This window comes from Siniperca chuatsi, linkage group LG22 (assembly GCF_020085105.1).
Source record: "Siniperca chuatsi isolate FFG_IHB_CAS linkage group LG22, ASM2008510v1, whole genome shotgun sequence".
NCBI classification, from domain to species: Eukaryota; Metazoa; Chordata; class Actinopteri; order Centrarchiformes; family Sinipercidae; genus Siniperca; species Siniperca chuatsi.
The window spans coordinates 4009130-4036848 of NC_058063.1; the positions used below are offsets into that span (position 1 = coordinate 4009130).

At 42.0% G+C, this 27719-nt stretch overlaps 3 protein-coding genes and 1 long non-coding RNA gene across 6 annotated transcripts in view; 3 read left to right on the top strand and 1 right to left on the bottom strand.

Moving 5' to 3' along the window:
- Positions 1-616: 616 nt before the first annotated feature.
- Positions 617-11248, bottom strand: zcchc4 (zinc finger, CCHC domain containing 4). Of its 2 annotated transcripts, none has more exons than XM_044182838.1 (13): positions 11052-11248; positions 10449-10567; positions 10268-10350; positions 9541-9813; positions 8812-8892; positions 4673-4745; positions 4450-4600; positions 3278-3378; positions 2175-2296; positions 1379-1454; positions 1238-1289; positions 982-1129; positions 617-862 (listed from the first exon to the last, which is right to left on the bottom strand). In XM_044182838.1, the coding sequence occupies exons 1-13, from the start codon at positions 11131-11133 to the stop codon at positions 739-741; spliced, it is 1485 nt and encodes a 494-aa protein (XP_044038773.1). In that variant the 5' UTR covers positions 11134-11248; the 3' UTR covers positions 617-738. The 2 variants fall into 2 exon arrangements, with proteins under 2 accessions (XP_044038773.1, XP_044038772.1); XM_044182837.1 differs by having other exon boundaries at positions 4426-4600.
- On the top strand, positions 4918-8794 carry si:dkey-219e21.4 (E3 ubiquitin-protein ligase TRIM62). Of its 2 annotated transcripts, XM_044182839.1 has the most exons (7): positions 4918-5071; positions 5530-5759; positions 6260-6355; positions 6516-6752; positions 6843-6862; positions 6948-7078; positions 8055-8794. In XM_044182839.1, exons 2-7 carry the CDS (start codon positions 5541-5543, stop codon positions 8651-8653), a joined length of 1302 nt encoding a protein of 433 aa, XP_044038774.1. In that variant the 5' UTR covers positions 4918-5071; positions 5530-5540; the 3' UTR covers positions 8654-8794. The 2 variants fall into 2 exon arrangements, with proteins under 2 accessions (XP_044038774.1, XP_044038775.1); XM_044182840.1 differs by lacking the exon at positions 4918-5071 and having other exon boundaries at positions 5095-5759.
- Positions 11249-14037: 2789 nt separating the features above from the next.
- Positions 14038-27719, top strand: part of ablim2 (actin binding LIM protein family, member 2) — a 122285-nt gene continuing 108603 nt past the window's right edge. Inside the window, exon 1 of the mRNA XM_044183428.1 lies at positions 14038-14309. Coding sequence (XP_044039363.1) covers positions 14297-14309 — 13 coding nt within the window. The 5' untranslated portion in view covers positions 14038-14296. The remainder of the gene's footprint in view (positions 14310-27719) is intronic.
- LOC122869965 lies at positions 19819-23218 on the top strand. Its single transcript, XR_006376458.1, has 3 exons — positions 19819-20714; positions 21179-21262; positions 21405-23218. It is a non-coding gene; the product is annotated as an uncharacterized LOC122869965 (long non-coding RNA).

Sequence of the window (27719 nt, forward strand, 5' to 3'; positions counted from 1 at the left end):
GTGGCTTTATCAGAGCATTTTCACTGAACAGCTGCCTTGAGCAGTGAGAGAACCAAAACATTAAAGTTGTGATCATAAAACCAAAACAATTTGCTTAAAGTGGCTAAAAAGCTCTATAGAGCTTAGAAGAACTCGAGTTGATGAAAATTCTCTGCGGGTTCATCACTAAGAGCGACTCCTTTCACATTACAAGTAGTAATTTGACCCATTGTTGGTATAAGAATATTGTTAGTTAATATTATACAGTAGTGCAACTTTAAGTGATGAATTATATAATTCCCTACTCATCCACGAAACCCCTTCATATAAACTATTTCCTCCCTGAGCTTAAAGGTTCAATCATGACCTCGGAAATAGGAGTTTGACAACTGTTTGCTAACAAATGACCTGCAATAACTTTATAAGATCATAATATGAAGAAAAAAAAGTATGCAGTTTTAACTGTAGTTTTTTACTTTCATCCAAATATGTATTGAACAAGTTGGGCGGTAAAGGGTTGCTATTTAAGAGAAAATAAGAACTGTTGTGTTACTTTCTTCAGATTAAGAAAGGCTGCCATATACAGAATAAATACCAACTTTGGGTGTCTGCATTTCAATGAAAAATACAAAGCAAATTCTCTTTTTATATTACTTTTTTTATTCTAATACAATTGCCAACGCTTTTAAGAACATTTGAGTTTAAAAAACTCTTTGCTTGAGATTACGCAGCTGACGAGATACTGCATGACTGCTGAGGTCACACAGACAGAGCAGCCATCTTCTTAGCTCTGCGAGCTGCTCCAGACTTCCTCTTAGCTTTAGGCTTGAAGAGGGGATTATGGGATACATTTTTACCTCCACTCTTGGCGCTGGGCCGACGGCTGGAGGGGCAAAACACAGAAAGACACACAGATGCAGGAGAACAAGTTAAGACGTGTGTTGAATGTCGTTAGCTGTTGAAAAGATTGCACCGCTAACAGGGGCTGTTCTGTGAACTCACCTGCTGACCCTGTGTGTGTCTTTGAGGGGGCAGGCTTTGCGTTTGTGCTCCAGGCTGCCACAGCTGAAGCAGCCCTCCTTTACTTGACCATGCCCACATGGGTGGTCTGGGAGGGCACAGCGGCCACAGGACTGGCAGTGTCTCCAGGCTAAGAGGGAAAAAAATAGATACACACATTGATACAAGACAAAAGGTAAAGTAGTGTTGACATGCAGTAGAGTGTGTATCTGAAGTGATTATGTATACATTTACGTACATGGTTTTACACATTTCTCACATGTTGAGCAGTGCTTCCATTCTCGGCCGTCCTGGGGAGACAGATTGAGAAAACAGAAGCTGTAACATATGCCTTTATTAGAGTTAGCAAAATGTTATGTACGTAGCTGTCTTTTTATACCTTGGACGGGCAGACATTGCACTTAGCACAGTGCTTGTTGAGGGACCAGACGAATCTCTGACATACAGAGCAAAATCTAACAGGAGGAGGAGAAGACACAAGAAAGGGATAATGTCCAGCGAGCCGCTCATTATTCAGGAGTGATTCTAGACCCCGACGCGGAGCATCACCCTGAAGGGGTTCATTTTGCAATAATGACCGGCTCGCTTTACATTATCCCGCTTATTACAATGACACTTACTAAAGAAATCAATAATTTGATACCAAATGTTGATTTAAAAAGGATTTTGAAAAGATTTTTTTGCTCTCTGCAGATTGATATGACTGGACTCCAGAGTCTATGTTCGGAACTGTGTCCATCGCAGCGGTCTGCTCTTCAGAAATAACAGACTGTAGAATGCCGTAATTGACCAGTCAGAATCGAGTATTCAACCACGCAGTGTAATAAGACCTTTTAACACGACTTCAGCACAGAAGCCATTTGAACTGCACGGTTCTTACAGCTGGGTATCGGACTACAATACTTTGAGTTCCACCCGAAATGTGTCCCTGATATGCTGTTTTTATCACAAACACGTAACATAATCAAAGATGTATAAGAAGCTTGGTTATTACAGAATTGTGACCAAGATATGTACGGCGTGACACTGTTTCTCTGTTACCTCATGTCTTTGGCATTTCTGTGCTGAAATCTGTTGTTCTATACATTGATACTGCCATATCTGTGGTAAGATTATATCAGCCGGTGTGTCGGTCAGGCTCTGGATTAGAGCTGGCAGAGTACGTGTGCCGATACCTGTAGCCCTCCTCTTTGGGCAGGACAACGTCTCTGGGTGAAATATTAGTGAAGAGTCTGACAGGAGACTGCTTCCTGCCTGTCTTCCCATGTTTATACAGAGGATGGTTGTCATAATCCACCTGGTTGGAAACAAACCAAATATTTACTTCACAGTTTATAGTCCACAAGGAAACATGTAGCCTCTGAATGAAGTTGTTGGAGACCTACAGCCCGGTCCAGAAACCTCCTACAGTCAATATTGAAATATTGATCTAGGATCACTGCGCAAATCCACTACAGCGTTCCCATTCATAATCATAACCCTTTATCGACTCGTACAAATACTGGGGAAAGTAGTAACAAAAGAGCCAGGTTGAATTTGATTTAAATAACATTATCAAGAACACAACCTGCAATGGAAGAAACTGGGAAAATGAAAAATGCAAGTTGAACTGCCACAGCTTTTATATGAGACACAAAGCTGTCCTGCTATATTAACCGTGAACTTGAGAGAAGATAGGCTTCGTCATATTTTGGATTTGACTGATGAGAATAACCAGTTTTTCATCTTTTCTTCCATGTCAAAAGTCTGCCCATCTTGAACCTTTAATCTTGACAGCCCTGCAGCATCAGAGCACTCTTGTATCTTCATCGTTCCCAAGTGGATCCGATCCCCAGACCGTCTCCACAGCAGACATTTTGTCATAGTAGGCAAAGCTCAGGTGTCACTGATAACATTAACGATGGCTGTTTCAGTAATGTTTCAATGCATTGAATTATGTTTTTGGTTACACCTGTGTTTGACAAGTCAAAATGTCTGCTGTGAAAAAAGGCCTATTCAACTTTAGTTTCCCTCTACATCTTATCTCCTGGTCATGTGCAACCACTGTCCCGCTTTCTGTCGGCGGCCTCATCCTGCTGATTTATTTCCCTGTGGCGTTGCAGTCTGTGGATCAGGTGTTTAAATGAAAAATAAGGTGCTGGAGATGTACAACTAAATCCCACATGGGTACTGTGCTGCATGAATCCTGACAGTCTCTAAAGCTGTTTTTAATCAATATTTATCTGCTAATTAAGTCTTTTATGAATCAATAGCTGAAAGTGATGCACTGCCAGTATACCTGGTAGTCCAACATGGTGAATGAGGGGAGACACTCCAGGATGCGAGGCTCAAAGAAATATGGGAAGATCCACATCATGGGCATGTCAGCGTTACCGCTGTCTGCACACAGAAACACATGGATGTTAGCTTCAAACACTGGACTTGGGGTTCTTAATTTAAAATAGAAGTAGCAGAATCATTCATATTCATTCATTAATATTTTGTATTTTGACGTCATTTTGGTGGTATGAGAGGTTAAAGCTAGTCAACATTTTTATACGAACAATGGATCAAATGTGTAATGTGAAAGGGGTCACATACAGTGACAAACCCACGGAGAATTGTTACCCAACTCTGCAGTTTTCCTCATCTCTACAGAGCCGTTTAGCCTCTTTCAGTTCATTGTTTTGGTTTTACGGGCCGCAGATGTACTGTTTTTGTTCACCGCTCTCATCAGCCTTGTTTCCAGCAGCAGCTGATAAAGCCACTGTACACGAGCTGCTCAGCAGCAGACAGCAGACAGACACAGTTAGAGACTCGCTGGTGAACATAGTGGAGCATCTAGCTGCTAAAGAGCCAGCTATGTTTCTCAGGAGTTGGTGGAGACCAAACACAGAGCTAACAGAGAGCGAGAATGTTGGACACAAACATGACCTCAAATTAATGCGAATGTTGGTTCACTTCTGTGAGACGTGTGCATGGGCAACTGTTTGCTAACACATTACCGCAATAAACCTTTATACAATGATAATATGTCAATTATGTGTTTACGGCTTGTTCTGCTGCCAAAAATAAATTCATTCTACTTGAAAGTGTTGATCAACATTTAAATGACATGTTTCTAACCTACCACTCTCTCTTATTGTATTTTATGTATGGTATATACAATTTAATGTCCTCTATTGTGTTATTGTTTCGTATTTTTTAAAGATTCTATTTTCAGGCATTTTTGCCTTTATTTGATAGCTGCAGAGATCGACAGGAAAGGCGTGAGGATGGAACCCGGGCCGCTGCATTAAGGACTCAGCCTTAATGGTGCGCACTTTACCAGGTGAGCTACGGGGGCGCCCCTAATTGTTTTGTGGAACAGCAAAGATCTGAACTAAATGTACCAGGGAATTGAGCGGTCTTTGAAAATAATATATGACAAATGTAAAAGGATAAAACCTGAAACTCCACAGTGACACCGACCAGAACTCTGCAGCTTCCTCCACGTCTGTGAGATCTGAGAGAAACTATTGGCCAGAGGCTTCACCAGGCCGCCGAACGGAGGGTCAGCCACCACCACCACCTTCTCCCCGTCACACTCTCTGAGGAAGGCCCGCACCACTGCACTGGAAGCCTGACCAGAGACAGAGCTTTATTATACTGACCTGGAAGTCAAACACATGAAACAGAAATGCTTAACTCTTACCTCTCCATCAAAAAAGTGATGGTTGAACATGTTGTAGTGACAGAATTCATCCGGGCTGTAGAACTGAGCGTATCTGAAACAGAAATCGTGTTATTCAGCATTATAGAGTCAACATTCAGACGGCTTTCAAATGCAACAGATTGTCTTTAGTTCTGTTTCCTTTGTCTAATAACAGCAGGCTGGAAAACAAGAGCAAGTTTGAACTTATCCACTGTACGCACACACAAAGTTAGCCAACACTCAGTGGATCCTGAGGTGTGTATCCAGATAACGACGAGGTATCTGAGTGTGTGCTGCAGGCTCAAGCTTGTTAACACAGGAACACACCCTCTCTGCATTTCTACCCTGCACATTCTTCACAGAAACTAACTGCAGAGACACAGCACAGAGAGACCTTGGGTAAGAACTGCTAGAAAAACATTTAATAATGCTAAAAGAATACAATTTTTTTGGTCTGCATTTTATTTGAATATGCATAATGAATATACTGCTGTTAAAGCATGTGGAGGTCTAAAGAATGATTCCACAGTAAACAGGGAACCGTCTGACTGAAAGATGCATATATGCAAAATATGCTATTTTAAATGCTAAACCTACAGAAAGCTGTGAAAACGACTTTGTTTTTCAGTGGTTTGGTTTTAAGTAAATCTGCTGAGAAAATGAGACCAAGTCCCGGACGGGGTTTTTGCAAAACGCTTGGCATGGGCTCAGAACAGACAGCTTTTCACAGACTTCCCAAAAACCTGAAGAATTGGTTCCTCTACAGCTCAGGCAAATATACAGAAAATGCTTTGAACCATGCAAAAGGAGAAAATAGCTCAGGCAGAGCTTTAATACATGTTTGTTGTTTTGTTCAGTCCTCAGAAAAATGGCAGAAGAAGAGGCGTCATCTGTTGGTAATGGACAGTCCACAGCAGCTCAGTCGGCACAGGGTGGTCTTGCGGCGCCCTCTGCAGGCATCCACAGTGCACTGCAGGACGGACTGCGCTTCACTCCACTGGACTCCAGCGGTGACAGGGTTGTTCAGCCTTTCCCGCGGTCCCCAAAACTACAGAGGAAGTTAGCCAAAGCTGGACAGCTCTCGCAGGTAAACGGGAGTGTGGTGAAGCGCACGGAGCGGGATATTTTCCCAGCTTAGTGATGGGAATGATTTCACAAACCGTCTCAACTGCATGGACTCAGAGTCAGAAATGAAAATGAAAATGCTGTTGGAAATAGTTCATGTGAAGATGTAAAGAAACAGACCAATGAGGATACTACTGTGAGCCTTTTACTAATTACTAGTTCATCAGTTTTAAGTGTCCCCAGAAACGTCTGCTGCGTTCTGTGCAACATCCCGTGTGTGTTTCGTGTATCTGCTTTGTGTTTCTTTATGCTGGCTATTTATTGTCAAGGTGATGAAGATAATCTTCATTTTCTTGTGTTCAGTCTACAGGATTTGCTGTTGTTTTCTTAAAGTGCAAAAAGACATGATTAGTTGATTAATCAATCAGTAAATCAACATCATTAATCAGCAACTATTTGGATAATCAAATAATCTACTTTTATGCAAATACTTGTAACTGGCTGTAACTCCGTACTCTGCAGGAGCAGCTATCCAGACGTATGAAGGAGCTGCAGGCAGAGAGGTCCAAGACCGAGGCGCACATCCAGTCTCTGAAGAAACGCAAGGCGGATCTGTCTGTAAGTATGGGAGCACAAGCTCAATACTTCAAACAGTCACTAAGCACACATCAGACCACCAACAAGGAGCACTGCAAATAGGCTGATGACATATAGCATATAAAGTCCTTTGGTGTGTATTCAACATCTGACCCCGTGCCCTCCATGTTCCTCCCTGAAGAGGAGCACAGAGGCGATGAAGCAGCAGGTTCGAGAGCGCTTCGACAGCATGCGATGCACCCTGAAGCAGGACGAGCACGCCGTCCTCGACTCTCTGGAGCTGGACCTGAGACGGACCAGGACCAGACTGGACCAGGTTCTTAGGGACTGGAAACAACACCAGGACCAGGTCACTAAGAGAATCAGCAGCACCCAGAGAGCGCTGAGCAAGAGCCCCGCAGCAGAGGAAGACAGGAAGGTGTGATCCAGGAGCTGCACACTAACACTGTTTAAACAAACAGTAACTGTAGGTGTTTAATCAGTATTTCTGTTTGTGTCTCCTCCTCAGGGTCAGTCTGAGAATCTGAGGTAAAACACTGCACCGTTACGTTTTCAGATCTACTTCAGACCTCTCGGCCTCATTATAATATAATCTCTGTGCTCACTCTCGCAGTCCAAAGAAGCCAGATGCCTCTGAGAAGGAAATCCGACTGGATGAAGAGAGATTTGAAAGGCTCCTTCAAACATTATCCTCCATCTCCAAACAACTGAAAGCTCAGCTGCAGAGGAAGACTCTTCTGTTAGGTACCGAGGCCATTATTTCCACATTATATCAATCGCTTACAGCGGCTAACTGAGTTTGGGCAGCAGGGTGTCGTGGTGAGTAAAGTCAGGTGAGAATAATGTCACAAGTGTGTAGTTTTAGTTTTCTTGTTTTTGAGAGGTCTTGATTCAACTGTACGGCCATTTTGGAGGATTATTTTGTCCACCGCATTTATATCAATGAGGGTAGGCTAAAGAACGAAAACACAACCGAGCGTATATACGTATAAAAATAAAGCCTACAAACTGCCACAGGCCAAGTCGATCAGTTTATCAGTCAAAATAACTACCTTCATCACCACTTTAGATAATTGATAACCAAATTACCACCAAGTCCATTCGGTTCCAAAGCAAATATTTCTGGCAAAAACATCAAGATTGGGTAGTTTTGCCCAAACATACACACGACCAGACACGTGTTCACATGCTCGGCTCAGTACATTTGAAGCAGTTTAAACAAGCAACAAAGTAATACAATCGACCATAAAGCACGCTGGGGCTTATATCTCTACTGACTGCTCACTGCAAGTCCCTACAGCTTCTACCTGGGTCTGCTTTACGTTTGAATAAAAACGTAGACACGCTTTATAGCACCGACTGAAACCACTGCGTGAGCGGTCCGAACCTGCTGGGGACTGCTGGACGACACAAAAAAGGTTCAATAGGCCACTAGCAATAGACACGGGTTTAACTCACAGTTAAAACTCTGCTGCGACACTGTGGGTGCTGCAGCTCCTAAGCACCCAAAGTATCGGCGCCTATGATTTTGGCACACAGTGCCTGGCTGCAATGACAGGTTGCCACAAAACTGTGATCAGGAGACCTGCTGTGAACTTAAATGAGCCAAAGACAAACAGGTGACATGTGGACGCAGTATTAAATGTGCACATTAACACTGATGCATGGCCAAAGGTCAAAATGTCATCAACAATTCTAAGGATTCTACGTTTAATTTCAGATTCCTCCCCCATGGTGATTGACAGGCAGACGTGCCATAGCCAGGTCACAGTGACCTCAGAGGGGCGGAGCTTGTCCTTCTCAGGCTCTGCCCATTCAGCTCCGGAGCATCCTCTTCAGTTTGATAAAGTCTGCTGCGCTCTGGGCTCGTCTCCCGTCACAGCCGCTCAGAGTTACTGGGAGGTCGACGTCCGCAGCTGCTCTTCCTGGGCTGTGGGCGTGGCCTACGCCAGCCTGGAGAGGAAGGGCCGAGACAAGGGTGCCAAACTGGGCCGAAACAGGAACTCATGGTGCGTGGAGCTTCGTAACGGCCATCTTTCTGCTTGGCACAACGACCGGCATGTAGCGTGCCAGGGCGTCGGGCAAACGCCGCTGCGAAAGGTCGGAGTGTGGGTGAATTACGACAAGGGCCAGCTGATGTTTTACGACGCAGACTCCATGTTTGTCCTGCAGAGGTTCTCTGCAGCCGTGACGCCGGTGTTTGACAGGGCTCATCACCAGTTCACCGAGCCCCTGTACCCTGCTATACGCTTCCTGAGACCACCAGAGAACCAGATGTGGCCAAATCACCTGGAGCTCTGTCACCTCAACACTCCGTGATACTGCAGTCACTCCAGAGACAGTCACGTGGACTCAATCTGAATGTCTTGCTAATGATGATGCGTGCAGTCCTTTCTGCCCATGTGTATATATATATGCCATTAATTCTGAACAGTAGAGTACATCATGATACATGATAACAAATGAGACAAACTAACCTGAAGTCAATGTCCAGCAGCAGACTCTTCATTGGCTCGTGTTTCAGCTCCAGGTTTCGTAACTTGATCAGCTCCTGGAGTCTGGCACAAACAGCAACTATTGACTGAATATTAAATAAAAGCTAACTGTTTAAAATCTCTGTCATTGACCATTTTGTGACTGTAGCTGAAACTTCTAATAGTAGTAGTAAAGTATTGTGTATTTTCTCTCAAATGTTACTGTTGCTATGGTGAAAAACCTCAAAACTTGCATTTAGACCACACAGGACACTAAAACTGTCCTCTGACCCCAAATGAATTTGATTCTTTTAGTTTAGAACCTCTCAAAAGTGTTTTTTTTTTTTGTTTGTTTTGGTTTTCATGGGTCGCTTTCACGCGTGTAGTTCAGTTCAGCTGGTCCAGACCAAAAGTTACCTTGTTGCCTTTTAGTCGTGGTCTCTTTAATGTTCCATGTCACGAAGCACCAAGAGCGGACAAACGTGAAGTCATACAGACCGAGCAGTAACTCGCTGATTGGGCAGTTTTGGTGATGTCATCATCAGAACTACTACATTTTTTTATTTTTTAGTCTTTGAGCAATGCATTTGAAATTCTAAAACTCAATCCCAACAATAAAACAAAAACTAAACTTCATGGCTAGATAGTAATGGTGGTAAGAGAGAAGATTTGGGTGAACTGACCCTTTAAGACAGGATGTTCTCTCTCGAGATAAGTCAATACCTCCCTCACCTGGGCGTGCCCACGCACAGCAGCTTTCTGTATCCCAGACCAGCCAGGGTGTCCAGCAGAAAGTGGGAGCTGCGGTCAGTGAACAGGTACTGGGCGTTGCTCTTCTTGTTGTCCAGAGGACGCAGCAGCACACTGGGCCTCCTCAGCTGAGCCGCGGTGACGGCCGTGGATCTGTGAGAGGAGTGGGCCTCGAGCTCTCCCGGCAGGAGCAGAATCTGACAGTCCTGACAGAACTTCTTCTCGTCCAGCGGGAGGGAGGCAAACTTTCTAAACCTGAGGGACAAATGACAGACCTTTCAGGAAGTGTCCATTAATATGCTCACTTTCTGCCAACTTGACTTTACAACCATTTCAATCCTGTAAAAAGTCTGCTTACAGTAAATCAAGCTCATAATGTTGTGAATACAGACAATAATAGCAAACCATGTAAATAATCTGTAAAGTAAATCTATGCAATATAGTTTCCGGCCATCGGAGGCAGCACTGAGCCCTGTGCTTAAAGTTGTATTGACTGTAATGAAAGAGAACTTTCTCTATCCAAACAAGTCCTGTTTTTTGTTACTTTACAGCTGCCTGGCGTAGCTTTACCCTAACGCCCAGTGAGTTTGTCTACTAGTAAAACATTAAATAAAAGGATCTGTGACTGAGATGTCCAAGCTAGAGAAGACAGCCATGCAGGACAGTGATACATTGTATGTGTCCTGGATCAGGGCTACAGACTTCTTACCTGCTACAGTACTCCTGCTGGGTGAACAGAGGTCTCTTTGACTGGCTCTCTGCTTCTCTTGCCAACAGTCTGGCCTCTGACACCTTCAAAGCAAATCAATTAAAATGACAGAGAGTTCGGCGGATCAATCAGGTATCAGACATTTTGTTATAAATGACAATTAGAATTCCAGCGAGCCTACCTTTTCATCTTCCCACTGGAAAAAGTTGCAGTCTTTTCTGTCCCTACAGGCTGAGCAGGCATAAAACCTCCTGCCTTTCTCACCTCCTTTGCAAACTTTCTCAAATAGCAAGGCTGGACCTGGCAAAACACGACACAGTATTGTGATTGTGTTAGGAGTGACCCTCGGTCCTTCCCTGGCACTGAAAGGTGAGTCGATTTTTTGTAAAATGTATAACTCTAAATGCTTACACAAACATTCACTGTTGACATTTACGTTGTTAGGCGGTTAAGAGGCGGGGTGTATTCAGCTACAACATAGCTAAATATTAGGTACATATTTATTGTTATTCCCACAGTCTACTTCTGTCAAAATACACCATGATGGCTTGGAGTGTAAAGCCATTTTAGTTGATATTTTACTGCAGTTCGAGCAGTTTTGTGTTGTAGCCGTACGCCGAATGTATTAAAAGTCGTTACTCATTCGTATGATGTCATGAATAATATTGTGTAAAGAGTGTACATATATAAAAAAGCAAAGCAACTTTGAGATAGAAGATTTCCTAACGCAGTTTGGTGTTACGCTTATGACAGTCTACTACGGCTGTCCTGTACATGTACTTACCATGCAGACAACATGGCGCTGTTTTATCGCCGTCTGGAAGAATAACCTCTATTCCAAAACTGTCGTCGTTAGCCTCGGTCATATCAGTGCCGTTAAGGTTACACAGTTAATGAACGTTACACTAAACGTTTTAGCACGAGCGTTCAGCCTGACATGCCGTTTCTTGTCGCGCAGATTTGACGTCATGAGCATGCGGTCGCACTAAAAGCTTATTTCCCTTACATCAAAACGGAGCCAGGATCTGTTATGCGTTTATTTGATTTGATTTCTTCTGATATTTGGCACTTTATTTTCAGCCAAACTGGGCGTTATGTTGTATTTGGAGGTAATGACATTAGAACCACATTTGAATGTATTAATAACTCTGTTTTATTGTGAATTTCATCATTTTAAAAGATAAACTTCACCCCCGCATGGCTTCCACTAAAATAAATGGCTTTTTTTTGACAGAAGTAAATTCATACATAGATTCTTCAAGATAGAGAGGAAGTTGTTTGGCGAGTCCCCTGAACATATCATAAGTGAGAAATAATGCTGAGCAAACTGCATCCGCTGAGGAAGACTGTGAGAGGTTGAAAGGTCCTGAAAAAGCTAGTAAGTGGAGCTTGAGTTAAGATTGTTTACTTATTGGCTTTTTTAAACGTATCCTTTATTCTGTAAATATTTTTACAATTCTAGTTAGTTCATTTCTTTATTACTTATATATTTAAAATAATTTTAAATGACGTTTGGGTGCATACCAATGCAGCCTGTCGCTGCTGAATGACGTCTGTATGCTTGCTGATTCATGTTGAAGTGCTTCAAATCAAAGGAAAGAATAGTGAGGTAGCTCTGTTCTGGATGCTTTGCAGTGATCTCCTGATCGGTCTAGTCTTCATCTTCCTCCAGGTCCTCCTCCTCAGTTGTTCCGAAAAGCTTTTTTAAGAACCACTGTCCTCACAGAGGACTAACGAAAGGAGCAGTATGATGCTCAGCACCTTCTGTGCTTCTCTACAGATGAGATTCAAATAACTCAAACAACTGAACGCACTAAGCATCTAGCTTTAGCCATTGTGTCCTTAATTTAAACATTAAAACACAGTTCTGTCACCGTCAGCCTCGTTCACAGTGCAGTTTGTTAACACTGAGTCCAAAATCAGCAGCACGCTGCTCGTTACAATGGGCGTTTTCTTTCTTAAATACTACAATTCCCATGTATGCCTGCCGGCAGCGCAGTGGCGCCGTCAGCCCGAGGATGCTCTGCTCAGGAGCAGTCTGCTGGATGCTGAAGCAAAGCCGAGACAAGATGGCCGCTGTTACCCGACAGAAGACAGGAAGCGGTGGATGTACTCCTTCAAAGTAAAAACATAAAAGTTGTGATACAGTTGGGGAACGGAACAATTAGCATGTAGCCTACTGAAGGTAACACCAGTCTCCGCAGCTCTGTCGACTCGGGGGGGCACAATGCAAAGACCACGTAGAATTTTATTTTTTTTTAAATAGTAGAATAGTAATTGTAGTGTTAATATTAATAAATTAGTAATAATAGGAATGACAGCTATAGGAATAATAATGTCAGTATTAGTAACAGAGCCAATAACAACAACTGTAGTAGCAGTTGTCGAGCAGGAACACGGGGGCAGCAGGTGGCCCACAACCACAGATCCAGACTCTGCAGCTCTGGAGGCAGAAATACCTGCTGAAAGCGACAGAAGGTCCGTTTGCACCTTTTATTCCCACAGAACAATCCGCCTCCAACAGGCTCTGTAAAATGGGCTTAAATCTCTCTAAATGTTTGACTTCCAAACAGATTTCTTATTTCTTTATTTTTGCCCATAATGATCTTATGTTGTCTCTCTCTGGCAACTGCCATGCATTTCCTTAGTGATTACCTTATATATATATATATATATATATATATATATATATATATATATATATATATATATATATATATATATATATATATATGTGTGTGTGTGTATTGTAGCTACACGCTGTAAAAAATGTTTTGGGGGAAAATGGCTGGATGAGCAAACTGCCCCAGGGCCCCAAAATCTCCAGTTTCACTGCTTGTCAGTTGGTTTAGGTAATTTGATTAACTGCTAATTTGTTTGACAATGTACACCACTAAAGTACAGTACAAACAAAGTCTAAACGTTTTATGTCATTAGGCCTACCTATTGTTATGAGCCCATTTTGCAGAACAGCCCTGTGTTGAAAATATAGTTTCAACTCATCTGACAAAAAAATCTCACCTCAAGTCTGACTCAGGAGCTGTTCTGGAGCTTTTGATCATATCTCAAGATCTTCCTCAGCAGATGGAGTTGCACAGTTGTCATGAAAATGTAGTCTAGATGTTTCTGAGCTCTTTAGGTTTAACTAGTGATCACTTGTCACTTATTAACTGAATCACTTTCAATCATTAATTCCTTTGTTGTTTTATTTTAGCCTATATTGTGCTCACATTGTTCATATTCTGAAATAAAATTGTGTTTAATCAAATTAGCACAAACAAACTGACATAGTACTACTGGTTGGTTTGGGGGTCTTTAGGCATGAAGTTGACACATGTCATGTGCCCTATGTACTTCATTGTTATTTCATTTCATTTCATTTGATATTTAATTTGATTTGTATGCATATTCTTTATTTTTACATTACTTACCACAGTTCTAAATAGGGTACATTTTTATTATCAATGACTGTGTTATATTTTATAAAGACCAGCCCAGCACTAGACCTAACTTAGTTTGACCAGATAGTGAAACCAGTTTAGGGAAGCCGTCACTTCGGTCAGTTAATTCTTATTAAGTTTCTGACTTAATTACTTAAATAACTGATAAGTAGAACTGTACCAGATTTTGCTGCACAGCTGCCTAAAATATCCTCAAAGACCCCGCGGACTTCTGCAAACCCGAATAGAGAGCTAACGTTCAGTAGGACGTTTATTTTGAAATGTCAGACCGGAAACCCTCCTCGCTCTTCTATCTAGCTTGACTGTGGTCGCGTTTCTCCACCGTGCGCCCACACCCAACCTGCACTGTCTGCCTTTAGTGAGGCGGCGCAGCCCTGCAGTGTATGCAGGACATTGTCCTCTCAGCGCGGATGTGTCGGGAGAGCTCTGCGGTCTCAGCAGCCGGGGGGGGGCACAGCCGGGCTCTCTGCATTCATTCTGCTGCTGCCATCATCCATGTACTTGTCAATGCGGATAGTGGCTTATTTACTGTGCATCATCTGACTGGAGGAGACATCTGACTGGCACCATGAGCAGCACTGGTAAGACCATTCCTCTCGCACTGGGTCAAGTCTTGTTGGCAACAATCCCAGTAAGGAGCTTTAAATATCCCTATAGGGCTTCCAGTGAGCGGCGCTGCTTTGTCCTAATTCACACTATTTCTCATCTGCTCTGGCAGCACAATAATATTCCCCAGTGTAAAATGTGTCTAGGCCTACTATGCATTTAAAATGTGTTGCAATAGAGAACTACTACATACTGTATCTTGTGGTCCTTTATCTGCTAATGAAGGCAGCATCAGGGTGCACCCAGATGTGCCACGCTACAGTTAACATTGAGGTTGTCTGACGTTAAGACAGATTCAGATTGGTCCCTGGGAAAATCAGTGTCATGTGGGCTAATTAGACAGGATGTAGAAATGCCCACAGTGGCTTTGGTGGCTCTTTTCATCATGTTGCTCTGCAGTCACTCCTGGTCTACAGAGGCATGGCTGTGGTCTACAGCAGGCCTGCCTCCCGGCGGGCTGCTGTCACACCTGGTTTGTCCCTGAGGAGGATTCAACAAATGTAACAGGAGGCTGGTCTTCATTTCAAGTCCTGCAGCAGCAGCAGTGCACTGTTCGGCTCACGCGCGCAAATAAACACACGCAGTGCTCCAGCCATCGCAGAACACGAGTTCCACAACTTCTTGATTCACAGAGCGTCTGAGTTCGGGGTGTAGTTGTAAATAAAATGTCATAATGGATCAAATCTAAATTAGATGCATGTTGGAATGCTTGTGTGACCGCTAGTTAATAACAACAATCTGTGGTGTGTCTTACTTGTGAATGAAATAGTTTAATACTAATGTTATATGAGCTCACATTTTGGACTCCCCAGATCTCTTTCAAGGACCCTCAGGGGTCACCACATCAGGAACTAGTGACCATACTAGGCTGCTTTCCAGAGAGGTCAGAAACTCCCAAATTCAGATTTATTATAAAAACCCCAGAAAAAGTTTGTCCCTTCAAGTCAGAATTTGTCGTAGGAAACTCTCACCAACAAAGGCGCTACACTTATAATAATAATAATACTTATCACGCTCCCAATCCTTCAGAACTACATTTGGCATTCACCACTGCATAACCTTGTATTCATAAGAACACTTGTGTGACAAATGGATAAACAGTCAACTTTTAAATCTGAATTAGCAACTTACAGTTGCTCAGGTTGTATGCTAACTAGCTAGCTAACGATCCTCTGACATAAAGCTGCAGTGGATTATAGCATTTAGACTGTAATTAAGCAGCCGAGCAAGGAAAACACATCAGCCTCCTAGTTGTGATTCTTAGCTATACACCATTTGTTTGTATCTGGTTTCACTACTAGCCGCCACGAATATATATATTAATAATAATATATATGAATATGATAGAAGTACTGTAGCTAATTTAGTGTTTTTGTCTGTTGTGACCATAAGGCTCGCAATGGGGGTAGCCATCCTGGACTAGTATGTGAGGGAGGTTTTTCAGTTCTTCCCGTTCTGCCGCCGCTGTGTGACCACAGTATAACACTGACTGGTGCATAAAGCACACTTGACTATGCAGTAAATCTAGTCAAAGCTAAACATTACTAAGGACAGCGATTGGAGCCCATTAATGCATCTAGCTCTTCAAAACAGAAAGCATGGCTGGCCCCTTGGTTTTAATGGGGAGACCGGTCGGTGCTCGGCAGCACTGCTGGAGCTAATGAGAGTGCTGCGGTTTGTCTGGCAGTCGAGACAGAAAGAGAAACTCATTAGCACGCAGCTGTAAACTGCAAGCGTTCGTCTGGGACTTTGGCTCCCCTCTTTGTGATGCCTTTCAGAAGTTTGACCTTTTAACTTTTGAAGAATGTTGGCTGGATGTGTGAGTGTCCGTGAGCATGAAAATTCATTTCAGATCTCTACCTGTGTGTGATGACAGCTGGTCTCCACACGTAGGGACAAGCGGCTCCTGATAAACAGTATCAGGTGTGTGTGTGTGCACAGACATTCAGTTGGATTTCAATATAGCTATGTAGCTAGAATTGAATTTTGAAGAGGGAGTGTCTGAAAACATGTACAGTAAGCTTCTGTATACAGTGCTGGTTCCCATGCAGAGCTGGTTTTCTCCACCTCCAAGCACAGCAGGAACGCTTATCTTGCTGCAGCTGGGTGTTCAATTACAAGTGATACAGGCCCTGGAAACAAAAGTTACATGGACTTTTAAGTAACTTCTGTTTTGGTGACTGATCATCTCACTGGGTTGGGAAATTTGTGTTTTGGGATTGTTTCCTTTTATTGTGTTGAGTTTAGAGGCGGGAATGAACTTCCCAAAAAAAACAAAAACACTTCCCTTTTGAGAAAAAAACTGACATCTGTATTTACAGGCATGTTAGTGTGGTTGTTTAGTGCCACCTGTGTTTGACATTGTGTACCTGGTCAAACCACAGGAGTGGTGCACTCAAGTTTAAATAAACCTCTCAGAACGGGCTTGGCACGAACACACCCTGATAGAAAGCTCAGCAGTGTAGTCAATCCGCAGGCCAGTCTGCATTCTTTCAATTCCAGAAAAATATAATTACACTTTATCTTTTGTTCATCACTAGCCGTGCAGTAGCAAAAAGTTAAAGAGTTACATTAGATTAGACTGTTAACAGGGTTTGTGTTTAGTTCCCAGGTATCTCCTTATCTGAGACACTTTGACAGCACTGAGCCCCTTCGCCACAGGGAATGATTATCAGTGACTAATAGGGATGGATGATCGTAGAGTAGCCTGTTAATTCCAGCTCAGATTACTGCCACAGGTCACATAAAGAGAGGTCTGATCAATACTGCGTCTCAAGCTGTTTTCTGCCTGTTTACAGTTAAACCTAACGGTGTGAACCTGCTGACTCTTTGGTGATATCCTCACGACTGGTTCTTCAGAGGAAGACAGCTGGGATCAATATAACATACATTAAATCTATTAGTTGTGCCGCCCTGTGGCTTTGTACAATGGTTCACAAGGAAAAACGATGATGAGGAATGTCCGCTCAACACACATCACACTCATCAAGTCAAGTCAATTTTATTTGTATAGCCCAATATCACAGTTGATCCTGAGCTACAGTTTGGCAGGCGTCAAAAACTGAGACCACACTACTGAACCCGACTGCTACTACCAAAATCAAGACCCAAAACCCAGCATGTGAGTAGCTTAATACTAATGTTATATGAGCTCACATTTTGGACTCCCCAGATCTCTTTCAAGGACCCTCAGGGGTCACCACATCAGGAACTAGTGACCATACTAGGCTGCTTTCCAGAGAGGTCAGAAACTCCCAAATTCAGATTTATTATAAAAACCCCAGAAAAAGTTTGTCCCTTCAAGTCAGAATTTGTCGTAGGAAACTCTCACCAACAAAGGCGCTACACTTATAATAATAATAATACTTATCACGCTCCCAATCCTTCAGAACTACATTTGGCATTCACCACTGCATAACCTTGTATTCATAAGAACACTTGTGTGACAAATGGATAAACAGTGAACTTTTAAATCTGAATTAGCAACTTACAGTTGCTCAGGTTGTATGCTAACTAGCTAGCTAACGATCCTCTGACATAAAGCTGCAGTGGATTATAGCATTTAGACTGTAATTAAGCAGCCGAGCGAGAAAAACACATCAGCCTCCTAGTTGTGATTCTTAGCTATACACCATTTGTTTGTATTTTTAATAAATTACGTTTGAAGATGAACCCAAACCCGACCCAAACCCAAAGCTGTACGCAGCAAAATAGTCCAAACCTGACACAAAATCCGACTCTGTCGGGACCCAAGGTTCCTCCGTTTGGGCTCAACGTGTGGAAAGACACATGTGGTTGGAATGGAAACCTGCAGAGGTCTCTGCTAGTATTTGCTTAAAGTTTTTAGTGACATTGAAATTTGGAATAGTTTAATATTTTGGTAAATATACTTATTATGAGAAGATTGATCAATCTCATGTCTATGTGTTAAGTACAGAGCTGGAGTCAGGACATGGTTAGCTTAGCTTAGCTTAAAGACTGGAAGCAGATGGGAACAGCTAGCCTGGCTCTGTCCAAAGTTCAAAAACACGTCTTCCCACCCATGTAAAGCTCACTAATTAATACATTTAATTACACAAACAGAAATGTAAAAACACAAATTTGAGGTTTTAGGGGGAGTTACGTTTTGGAACTATTTGTTGGCGAACAACAGCCGGGCGCAGTGACTGTGAGCAGCAGCTTTGTCATCACAGTGAGGTTGCCTGGTTTGGTTCCATCGTGCCTGTACTGAGTCCTCTATTAAACCTGTGCTCACCAACCATACCTGAACCGGTTCTATAGTCAGAAACACTGCATAGAAGTCCCGGGTGGACGGATAAACTGTTGTTGGTCAAGCAATAGGTCCAGCATGTAACTTCCCACATATTGTTGTTTTTACTTTACGTTTCTGTTTGTGTACATATTAATACAACATGTTAATCAGTGAGATTTACAGTCGCAGGTGTATTTTTGAACTGGACCGAGTCATGTTAGCTGCTTCCATCTGCTTTCAGTCTTTATGCTAAGCTAGGCTAACCACGTCCTGACTCCAGTTCCGTACTGAACACCCAGACATGAGATTGATGTCAATCTTATAATTTCATTTTTTGGAAACAAAATTAATGAGTTGTTGTTATGTTTTGAATGGCCAAGGCGGGTGTTACTCATATTTGTCTTTCTGTCCCATGAAAAGACCAAAACCAACAACGCGTTATTGCTGCTAACATTAAGCTCAGTGTTTTAAGTCACTGTAGAACATTTCAAAACCTTTGACCAAGAGAATAACTAACATTAGCACCAGCTATGAATCAGGACCTCCTGGTTAGGTACTAGCTAGTGAGCGACTAAGCCCACCCTCTAACACACACATATATGAAGATCTTTTGGCAGTTGTGACACTGTTGCTGTTGCTCTGTTCCGTTAAACAATGCGTGTCACAGCTGTAGCAGCGGCGTGCAGGAGTTTTGCGCTGAAAGGCATGTGCCTCCAGGGTGTGTGTGCTTCGCTGTGTGTTCTCTGTCAGGACTGATGATCTGTGTGTTTACACATGTGCAGTTTGTGCTTGACGAAGAGTTTGTGGAGGGGAGACGATAGAGTAAGAAGAGAAAGGGAAAATACCAGTGCATTTGCATAGATGTGTTAATATCTGGAGATAATACATGAGGATATTTGTGTGTGTGTGTGTGAGTGTGTGCGTGTGTTTGTATCAAGTCCAGGCTGATATTAGCCAATGCTCCATCTGGTTTACATGTAATGGGTTGGCAGTTTGTTTAGTTGTTGTGTATATATATTACTGTACAGAATTCATGAATACCACACCAATTTTTTTAAAATCAGCAATAGGTTATGATTGGACTGTAACTAAAGATTATTTTAATAACCTATTCTATATTAATCTGTTAATCATCATCTTAATCAAATAATACCTAAATTATTAAATTTTCAATGATATGATATGATTTACTTAACCTAATCTTTTCAAACCTAATGATGATCATGATTAATTAGTATCTGTTAATATCAGGATGGTGTGAATTGATTTTTATAAAGGTTTGACAAAAAGTCTTAGCACAAGCCGTCCACTTGCTGGAAATTCTTTTTCATCCGCTGATGATGGCCACTAGTGTTGTAGTGCTCGAGATCGGTCTTGGTTTCGAGACCGCTTTTCGAAGGTCTCTGTCTCGTCTCGGAACTGACGGCACTTTTACTCGGCCTTGTCTCGGTGTCAGACGAAGACGAGGCTGAGCTATCACTGCACACACTTGCTGTTGTCGTGTAGGTTGATGACATTGCAGACATTTTGACTTGTCATAGTAGGTAAAGCAAGGAGTTACTATTAACAGTGACAATGGCTCTGTTCTATTCAAGTGTCCCAGTGTGACAGTGAGCCAGCATGAACAACACCAGGACCCTGAAACTGAAGCAGCTAAATGCAATTCAGCCATCATTCATTCTGTTACTGCCAACTTTTCCTACTGTGACATGACAACATGTCTTCTGTGAAAAAGACCGATTGTGTAAACTGAGTAAAGTATTTTAGTTATTTTTTTCTCTAGCTGTTTGTCATGCCTGTGCTGCTGCTGCTGAATGATATAACAGTGGACTCAACTGGTGGGTATATCCAGACTGGCTGACACCACACCTCTTCTTACTGGGATAAATACTGGCTGACCTCACACACACACACACACACACACACACACACACACACACACACAGAGTAGTAATTAACCCTGCAATGTGGTGTGGGTTTGTGACATTTCCCTGCAGCTTGCTGAGCCTTTGATGGAGGCAGGAGTGGCATGTTGTTTGTCCTATGACTGAATAGTTTGGTCACATCTTTCGAACATAGCTCATGTCTTTGGATTGAAGCTGATCAACTACTGAAATCATGCAATACTGTAAGTACACTATATATATGATATATATGGAGTTTTATTCTTTTTAGGGTGGAAAACCTGCTTAAACTGCATTTACACCATCATTGGACATAACTCAGAAGTGAAAGTTTTTACAGTTAAACTAGCATTAACAATATACTTATTTGCCATTTACCAAAGTCAGAGGAGAAGTTCGATATCAATTTCTTGTGTGTCGAGTACAAAGATATTGGTGTGTTTAGCCTTGCTTAGCAAACACTGGAAGCAGGTAAAACTGCTATTCTAGCTCAATCAAAAGCAAGAAAGGACCCTTGGTATATGTATTACCAGCGAATTATAGCATAAAACCACAACAGAAATGTAAAATATCTCATTCAAAAAGAAATGAGCGCCCTTAGGCTTTCCTATTGCAGACTGCTTTTCTCCAAAGATCTGTCATATCCAATGAGTCATACTTTATTCATTCCTCCCTGCATACCTCACAGCTCCAGCATGCAGCAGTCTGCTATTTTTCTTCTGTGTTGAACATGCTGAGTGTGTGACATTTAGGTGTGACAACAGCCATCAAGGTCAGCCATGCATTTTACACTCTACAATACAGTACACAGAATTACAGGCTGTGTTCATGCAGCTGTAGCATGTTGGTTAAATAACTTCACCCGTGTAGTTAAATGAGCTAACTAAGGGAACTGTTCATGTGATTCTTTATAGGATGAAATGTAAAAAGGCAAGTGGTTGCACCGCCATTACCTCCACTTCGTCCCTGCCTGCTCTGGATTCCAAATCCCGGTTTTCTTCCCCCATTTCCGTATTTATTAATAAACATTTTTACCTTCATACCCCTTGTCTGAGTCCAGCGTTTGAGTCAAGCCTTTTAGTAAACCGTAACAGAATCTTTCAGTCACTAGTCTGTATTCATGACCACCGTTGCAAGTTAGAACATGGAGCCATTGGTCAATTGAGAACTTCACCTTCAGACTCAATTCCCTCTTCATCATAGCAGTTCTGTATAATGTTTGCATCACTGCAAACGCCACACCAATCCTCAATGTCGATCTCACACTTCATTTTACCCTCACTTCAAATCTAATTACCTCAGTAACCTCCATCTTGCAAGACTGCCTAACAGCTATCAAAGACTGGATGTCAGATAACTTTCTCCAAGTCAACCCCGACAAAACAGAAGTCCTTATCATAGTCCCTGAGAGCAAAAATCATTCATGTTTTTGTTTCCTCCCATCTTGATTATTGCAATTCACTGTTCACAACCCTGAGCCGCTCTTCTGTGTCTAGGCTTCAGTTGGTCCAAAATGCGGCTGCTAGACTTTTAACGAACTAACACGACATAGGTCACACATTACACCAGTCTACATTGGTTACCCATAGATTGCAGAATTGATTTTAAAATTCTTTTAATCACCTATAAAGCACTACATGGGCTTGCCCCACTGTGTATTTCTGAATTATTGTGTCCCTTAGCCACGGTGAGACCATTTAAGTCTACTGACCAAGGTCTTCTGGCTGTCCCGAGAACTAGGCTGAAAACCAAAGGTGACCGAGCTTTTGCAGTTGTGGCTCCCACCCTCTGGAACCTTCCCCTAAATAACTCTGAGTCAGTTGAATGTTTTATGAAGCTGTTAAAAAGCCACCTGTTCCGTAAGCACTTTGTCCTGTAATGTGTGTTTTACCCTCTACGTAGTTTTTATTGTTTGTGTTCAACTACTGTGCTTGCCTCCTATGTAGTTTTTTTTATTGTAGTTTTTATTGTTTGTGTGTTCGACTTCTGTGTTTGCCCTCTGTGTAGTTTTATTGTTCTTTATTTAATGTTTTCTTGTTTTTAATTTTGTATTTTTCTTCAAGGTTTGCATTGTACAGCACCTTGTAACTGGTTTTGAAAGGCGCTTTATAAATAAATTTTACATACTTACCATTTGTGGCAAGACCTTGAGGCACCTGAACTTCTTCTCATTGAACTGCTTCCCATTTGCAAACTGGATAAACCTAGTAGCTGTTCTGGAAATGTCAAAATTGTGATGGATTGGAGCTTACCTCAGCAGGAGAGGATTAGATTTATGGAGACAATGACTTAATAATTGTGTTTCTCACAGTGTGAATGCATGTCATTGAGTGCTATTATTGGGCATCTAGAGGCAAGATATTGTTGAAAATGATTGGGTATATGCATGGTTTCTAATGTAGATTCTAGATATTGTACAAGATATAGTATGTGAATTTGGGACTCATTTAACATTGTCATGACATCAGTTTTTTGTTTCTAGGTATAACAACTAAACTGGTCGGAAAGCTTGAAAAGGTTGAAAAAGTCTCAAAGGCTAAAATCTCCACCATTGACCTCGAGATAGGAAGTATGAGGAGACCTTGGAGTCCTTGAGCAAGGTACTCCTTTTAGGCCCCTTGGTGGTTAAGGTGACCTTAACTAGATCCTGACCGATACTGGCTATTTGAGACTTGTATACATTTTTGAGAGTTTAAATATCAGATAAAAATATATCGGCCAGTCTGATGCCAAAAAACTGGGCTGGACTATAATTCCTTATTATCCAGCTGCCCAAATAAGTCCCTTAAGACTCTCCAGTTGATCCAGAATGCTGCGGCACGTGTACTGACAAGAACTAGGAAAAGAGATCATATTTCTCCAATATTAGCTTCTCTGCACAAATCCAGAATAGAATTTAAAATCCTTCTCCTCACCTACAAAGCTCTTAATGGTCTGGCACCATCGTATCTTAAAGATCTCATAATACCTTATTACCCAACTAGAACACTGCGCTCCCAGAATGCAGGGTTACTTGTGGTTCCTAGAGTCTCCAAAAGTAGAGTGGGAGCCAGAGCCTTCAGTTATCAAGCTCCTCTAATGTGGAATCAGGTCCCAGTTTGGGTTCGGGAGGCAGACACCATCTCCACATTTAAGAGTAGGCTTAAGACTTTCCTCTTTGATGAAGCTTATAGTTAGGGCTGGCTTGGGTGAGTCCTGAACATCCCTTAGTTATGCTGCTCTAGGCCTAGACTGCCGGGAGACTTCCCATGATGCACTGAGCTCCTCTCTCCTCCTCTCCCTCTCCATCTGTATGCATTTTTATCCCATTAATGCATGTTACTAACTCGACATCTTCTCTCTCCCGTAGTTCTGTGCTTTCTCGCGGGAAAGAGAATAGATTAAAACAACATTGTAGTCAGAACCAAACACTTCAGACAACAGTGAACACATCGTTTGTGGTGATTGTTGAAGTATGAATATGAATATTCAGAAATATTCATATTCATACTGTCAAAATTAGTTTCACATCAGCTATGCATCCTCTCTAATTGCCAACTTACTGTATTGTGGTCTTACAGGGTGTGCAGTTTATGATGTATGTGTCCTTATAATAACTCAGTAACAATTTGAATGTGAACAAATGTCTACTGGAGCTATTTGTAGGGACCCTGTAAGAGGAAATAGGACATGTTGTCCTTTGTGTTTTTCAAATGCATCATGGGAATGTGTGCGGCTACCTTGAGAGCTAACTCTGCACTTAAAACCTGGATCAGATTACTGCTATGTGGGGAGAAGGGGAGAGACACAAAGATCAATGAGCTTCTGTGAATTATTCATCAATTCACTTTCTCCTGAGTGTGTGTGTGTGTGTTTTGTGTGTGTGTTTTTGTACTGTGATTGATCGTTCCTGGAGACTGGATTGTTATCTGTGGCTGGCTGTCCAATTGTCCACATGCTGCTGTGTATTGATACAAGTTATATTAGCTCTGTGCCCACTTCTGCTAGTTAAAGAGAAGCTCTAAAAAACCTTTTTTCCTCTAACCCTTCCACACTTTTTGTTTCTTCAGCACCATTAAAGAAAGGTAACGTCTTCCCTTCCTCTCTTCTTATGTACACTCTTTCCATCTCCTCTTTCTTCATCCTTTCTTTCTTGCTGCTTTCCCCCCTTCTCTTCTCTTCCCTTTTTCCTCCTATTTTCCTGTCCTTTTCTCTTCATATATCTCCTCTCCTTCTCGCTTCCTTTCCTTAGTCTCCCGGAGCCTCCACAGGTCCTCAGTGAATGACCCAATTAACCAGGTTAACACATGTCACATTGTGTGCCGTGTTTTTATTAAGGAGTTTCAAAGTAGAAACCAGCAAGTCATTTTTTTGGTGTTAATTCTCTGCCTAAGACTAGAGGGAAAATGTTGTGAAGACAGAGATTTGCTTCATGGTACGCTTCCCTGGTGAAAGATCACTAATCCTGAACCTCAGCTTTAGTGCTTCTCCGTCTGAAGCTCCACTCTCAGTGAGAGTTGTATGTCTATACTCACGAGGACCACACAAGGATGGAAAGATTAGGGTTATAACTTGAGTTTACATTTAAGAGTAGAAATGGAAATAGGTTTTGTTAGTCAAGGTTGAGTGTGTTTTTTCCTCTTGTAATTCAATTCAGTTTTATTTATATAGCGCCAATTCATAACAGAAGTTATCTCACTGCACTTTTCCTATAGAGCAGGTCTAGACTGTACTCTTTATAATATTAATTACAGAGACCCAACAGATCCCACCATGAGTTGTAGTGTTTTGTTTTTCCATTTGATATGCTAAATATTTTGCATGCGTAATTATATTTTGTTGAGCTGCAGTGTGCTCCCCCCTGTTTATATGCATATATAATCACAATCAAGTGAGCATGTGTGTACTCGCACATGGACGCACACACACACACACACACAAACCAAGGCCGTACTGTATTTTCAAGAGATTAGATGCACCCAGTTGTTTCATATGATTTGTAAATCCCAATAACCAGCAAAACGTTTAATTTAACCATATTGCACATACATGATTATTTTGCCCACAGGTCGACAGATTAAAACTGATTGCTATTTTGCACATCTGGATTTTAAAAAAAAAGTATTTATGCAAACATTTTTTGCATATTATCATTATCATTTTTCCTGTTTTGTTAAATTAAGGATAATATGTATTTTCACAGTAAAATTATACAACAGTCATGGTATACCCACTACTTTGTTGCTCCGATTTTCTCTTTTCAACAGAAAAACTGTTCTCACTCACTAATTAATTGCAGTCTGTTCTACTTTGCAGTTTTTTCTGATTGGTGTTAAGCTACTATCAATGAAACTCAACACTTCCTGCACAGATGTTTCACATTTAAAAACTGATGAGCCCAGAGGTCATAATCTCCTCCTTTCCTGATCGGCTTTAATATATAACTAATTCATCAATCAATTGTAGTCGTTCTACATTACCGTTTTTTTTAATCACTGTTAAACCCCACAGGTAGTCCACCCCTCAGTGTTTTTAGCCTTTATCAGGGACTGGCCATCATATGTTTGTGCCAGCCATGGCTATGGCTATAATCTGGCTATTGACTTGACATTCTTAGTAAATACAAGTTTGTAGATCACAGTGTTGAAATTGTATGTCATGCCAATGAAAGTAAGATAAATTTAGTGATAAGGAGAAGAGATAGAGATAAAGAAGGTGAACGAGTGTAGGAAGGAGAGAGAGAGAGAGGAGGGAGAAAGAGTGGATGGAGGAAAAGGAAAGAGTCCAGGTCGTATAGCAGTTGCTGTAACGAGCTGTTTCAGTCTGGTGACTGCGTGAGCAGAACTAAATTACACTGATACACCGTTGCACCCCCTCTCTGTCTCTGCGTCTCACTTGAACACACAGATCATCCACACACCCACGTACAGACTAGTGAACTACTCTGGGTACAGTGATTGTAATCTTGGAAATGTCCAGAAATCAATTTCCTGACCTTCATTTTGTATTGTTTAGTTTAGTTCATTGTGTCACGTATGTTGGTTTGAGCGTAGTCACACCTGCCTGGGACCTGCTTTCAGCACAGTAAGATAAGTGTGAGAAAATCATTGAGTGCAAAAAGAGCTTAGCAACTGCTAAGTGCTCGAGGCAGTTGATGTCTAATATGTCTAAAATTCATTAGGTTAGCTCTCACTGTTACGGACAGAGCTGACCGGAGACACAAGGAAGGTTATGATATAGTTTATTGCAACACAAGGAGAGTGAATAGATAATGGAGGGGAGTATACTGTCCTTTATCTGGAGATCGTGGAGCTCTGGAGTAGAGTGGCAGAACACAGGGGATTCGGTCCACACTGGACTGGACACCGGAGCGACACACACACACACAGAAGACGAGAGACACACGGGACCAGGAGCTGGAGTGGATAACTCACGGGAGACTGAAGACACACGGAGGACTGGAGTACGTAGGAGCCGGGATTGAGGTACTGGGTGCTGGTAGGAGATTTCGTTTAGGCAGAGTAAGTCCGAGGCGTTTGTAGAGTCAGGGGAACAAGCGTTCTATTCTGTGTCTAAACGAGACCAGACACAGACTGTGGTGAGGAGCTGGGATTTATAGGGGAGTGGAGTGCTAATTGGATGCAGGTGTGTACGAGGTAACAGGTGAAGGGAATCAGTACTCAGGTGAGGGAGTGCGGAGTGAAGGGGAACCTGGCGTGTCTGTGACACTCACACTTCTGGAGACCTTTTTTTATATGTGCCTTCAAATTTAAAGGGATAATTTGGGTATTTTAAAGTGAGGCTGAATGAGGTACTTATCCATAGTCAGCGTATTACCTACAGTAGTTGACAGTCAGCTCGCCCCCAATTTGGAGATGCAGACAGGAGTCCCGGCAGGGAAGCAGAGCAATGCACTGCTGGGGACGGGGGCAGCAGAAAAACATGTTTTTGCCACCTAAAAAAAAAAATCAATATCAGTTTAAGTGTACGCTGTATTAAGAATATTTTCACCGCTTTACCTTGCTGTCAGACAGCCATTTTCATTGGCACTAACCGTAGAAGTTCCATATTCCTACGCATAAGCCCAACTCCGCCGTGCACTTTATTACATCGCAGATTACAAATGTAATTGTAAATTTGATGAAAAGACACTAAAATACAACATTTATGATACAATTTATACTTATACAAGATATACCCAGGCGGACTCCATGTTTTGGCCATGTTGACTGTTTACTGGGAGTTTTACT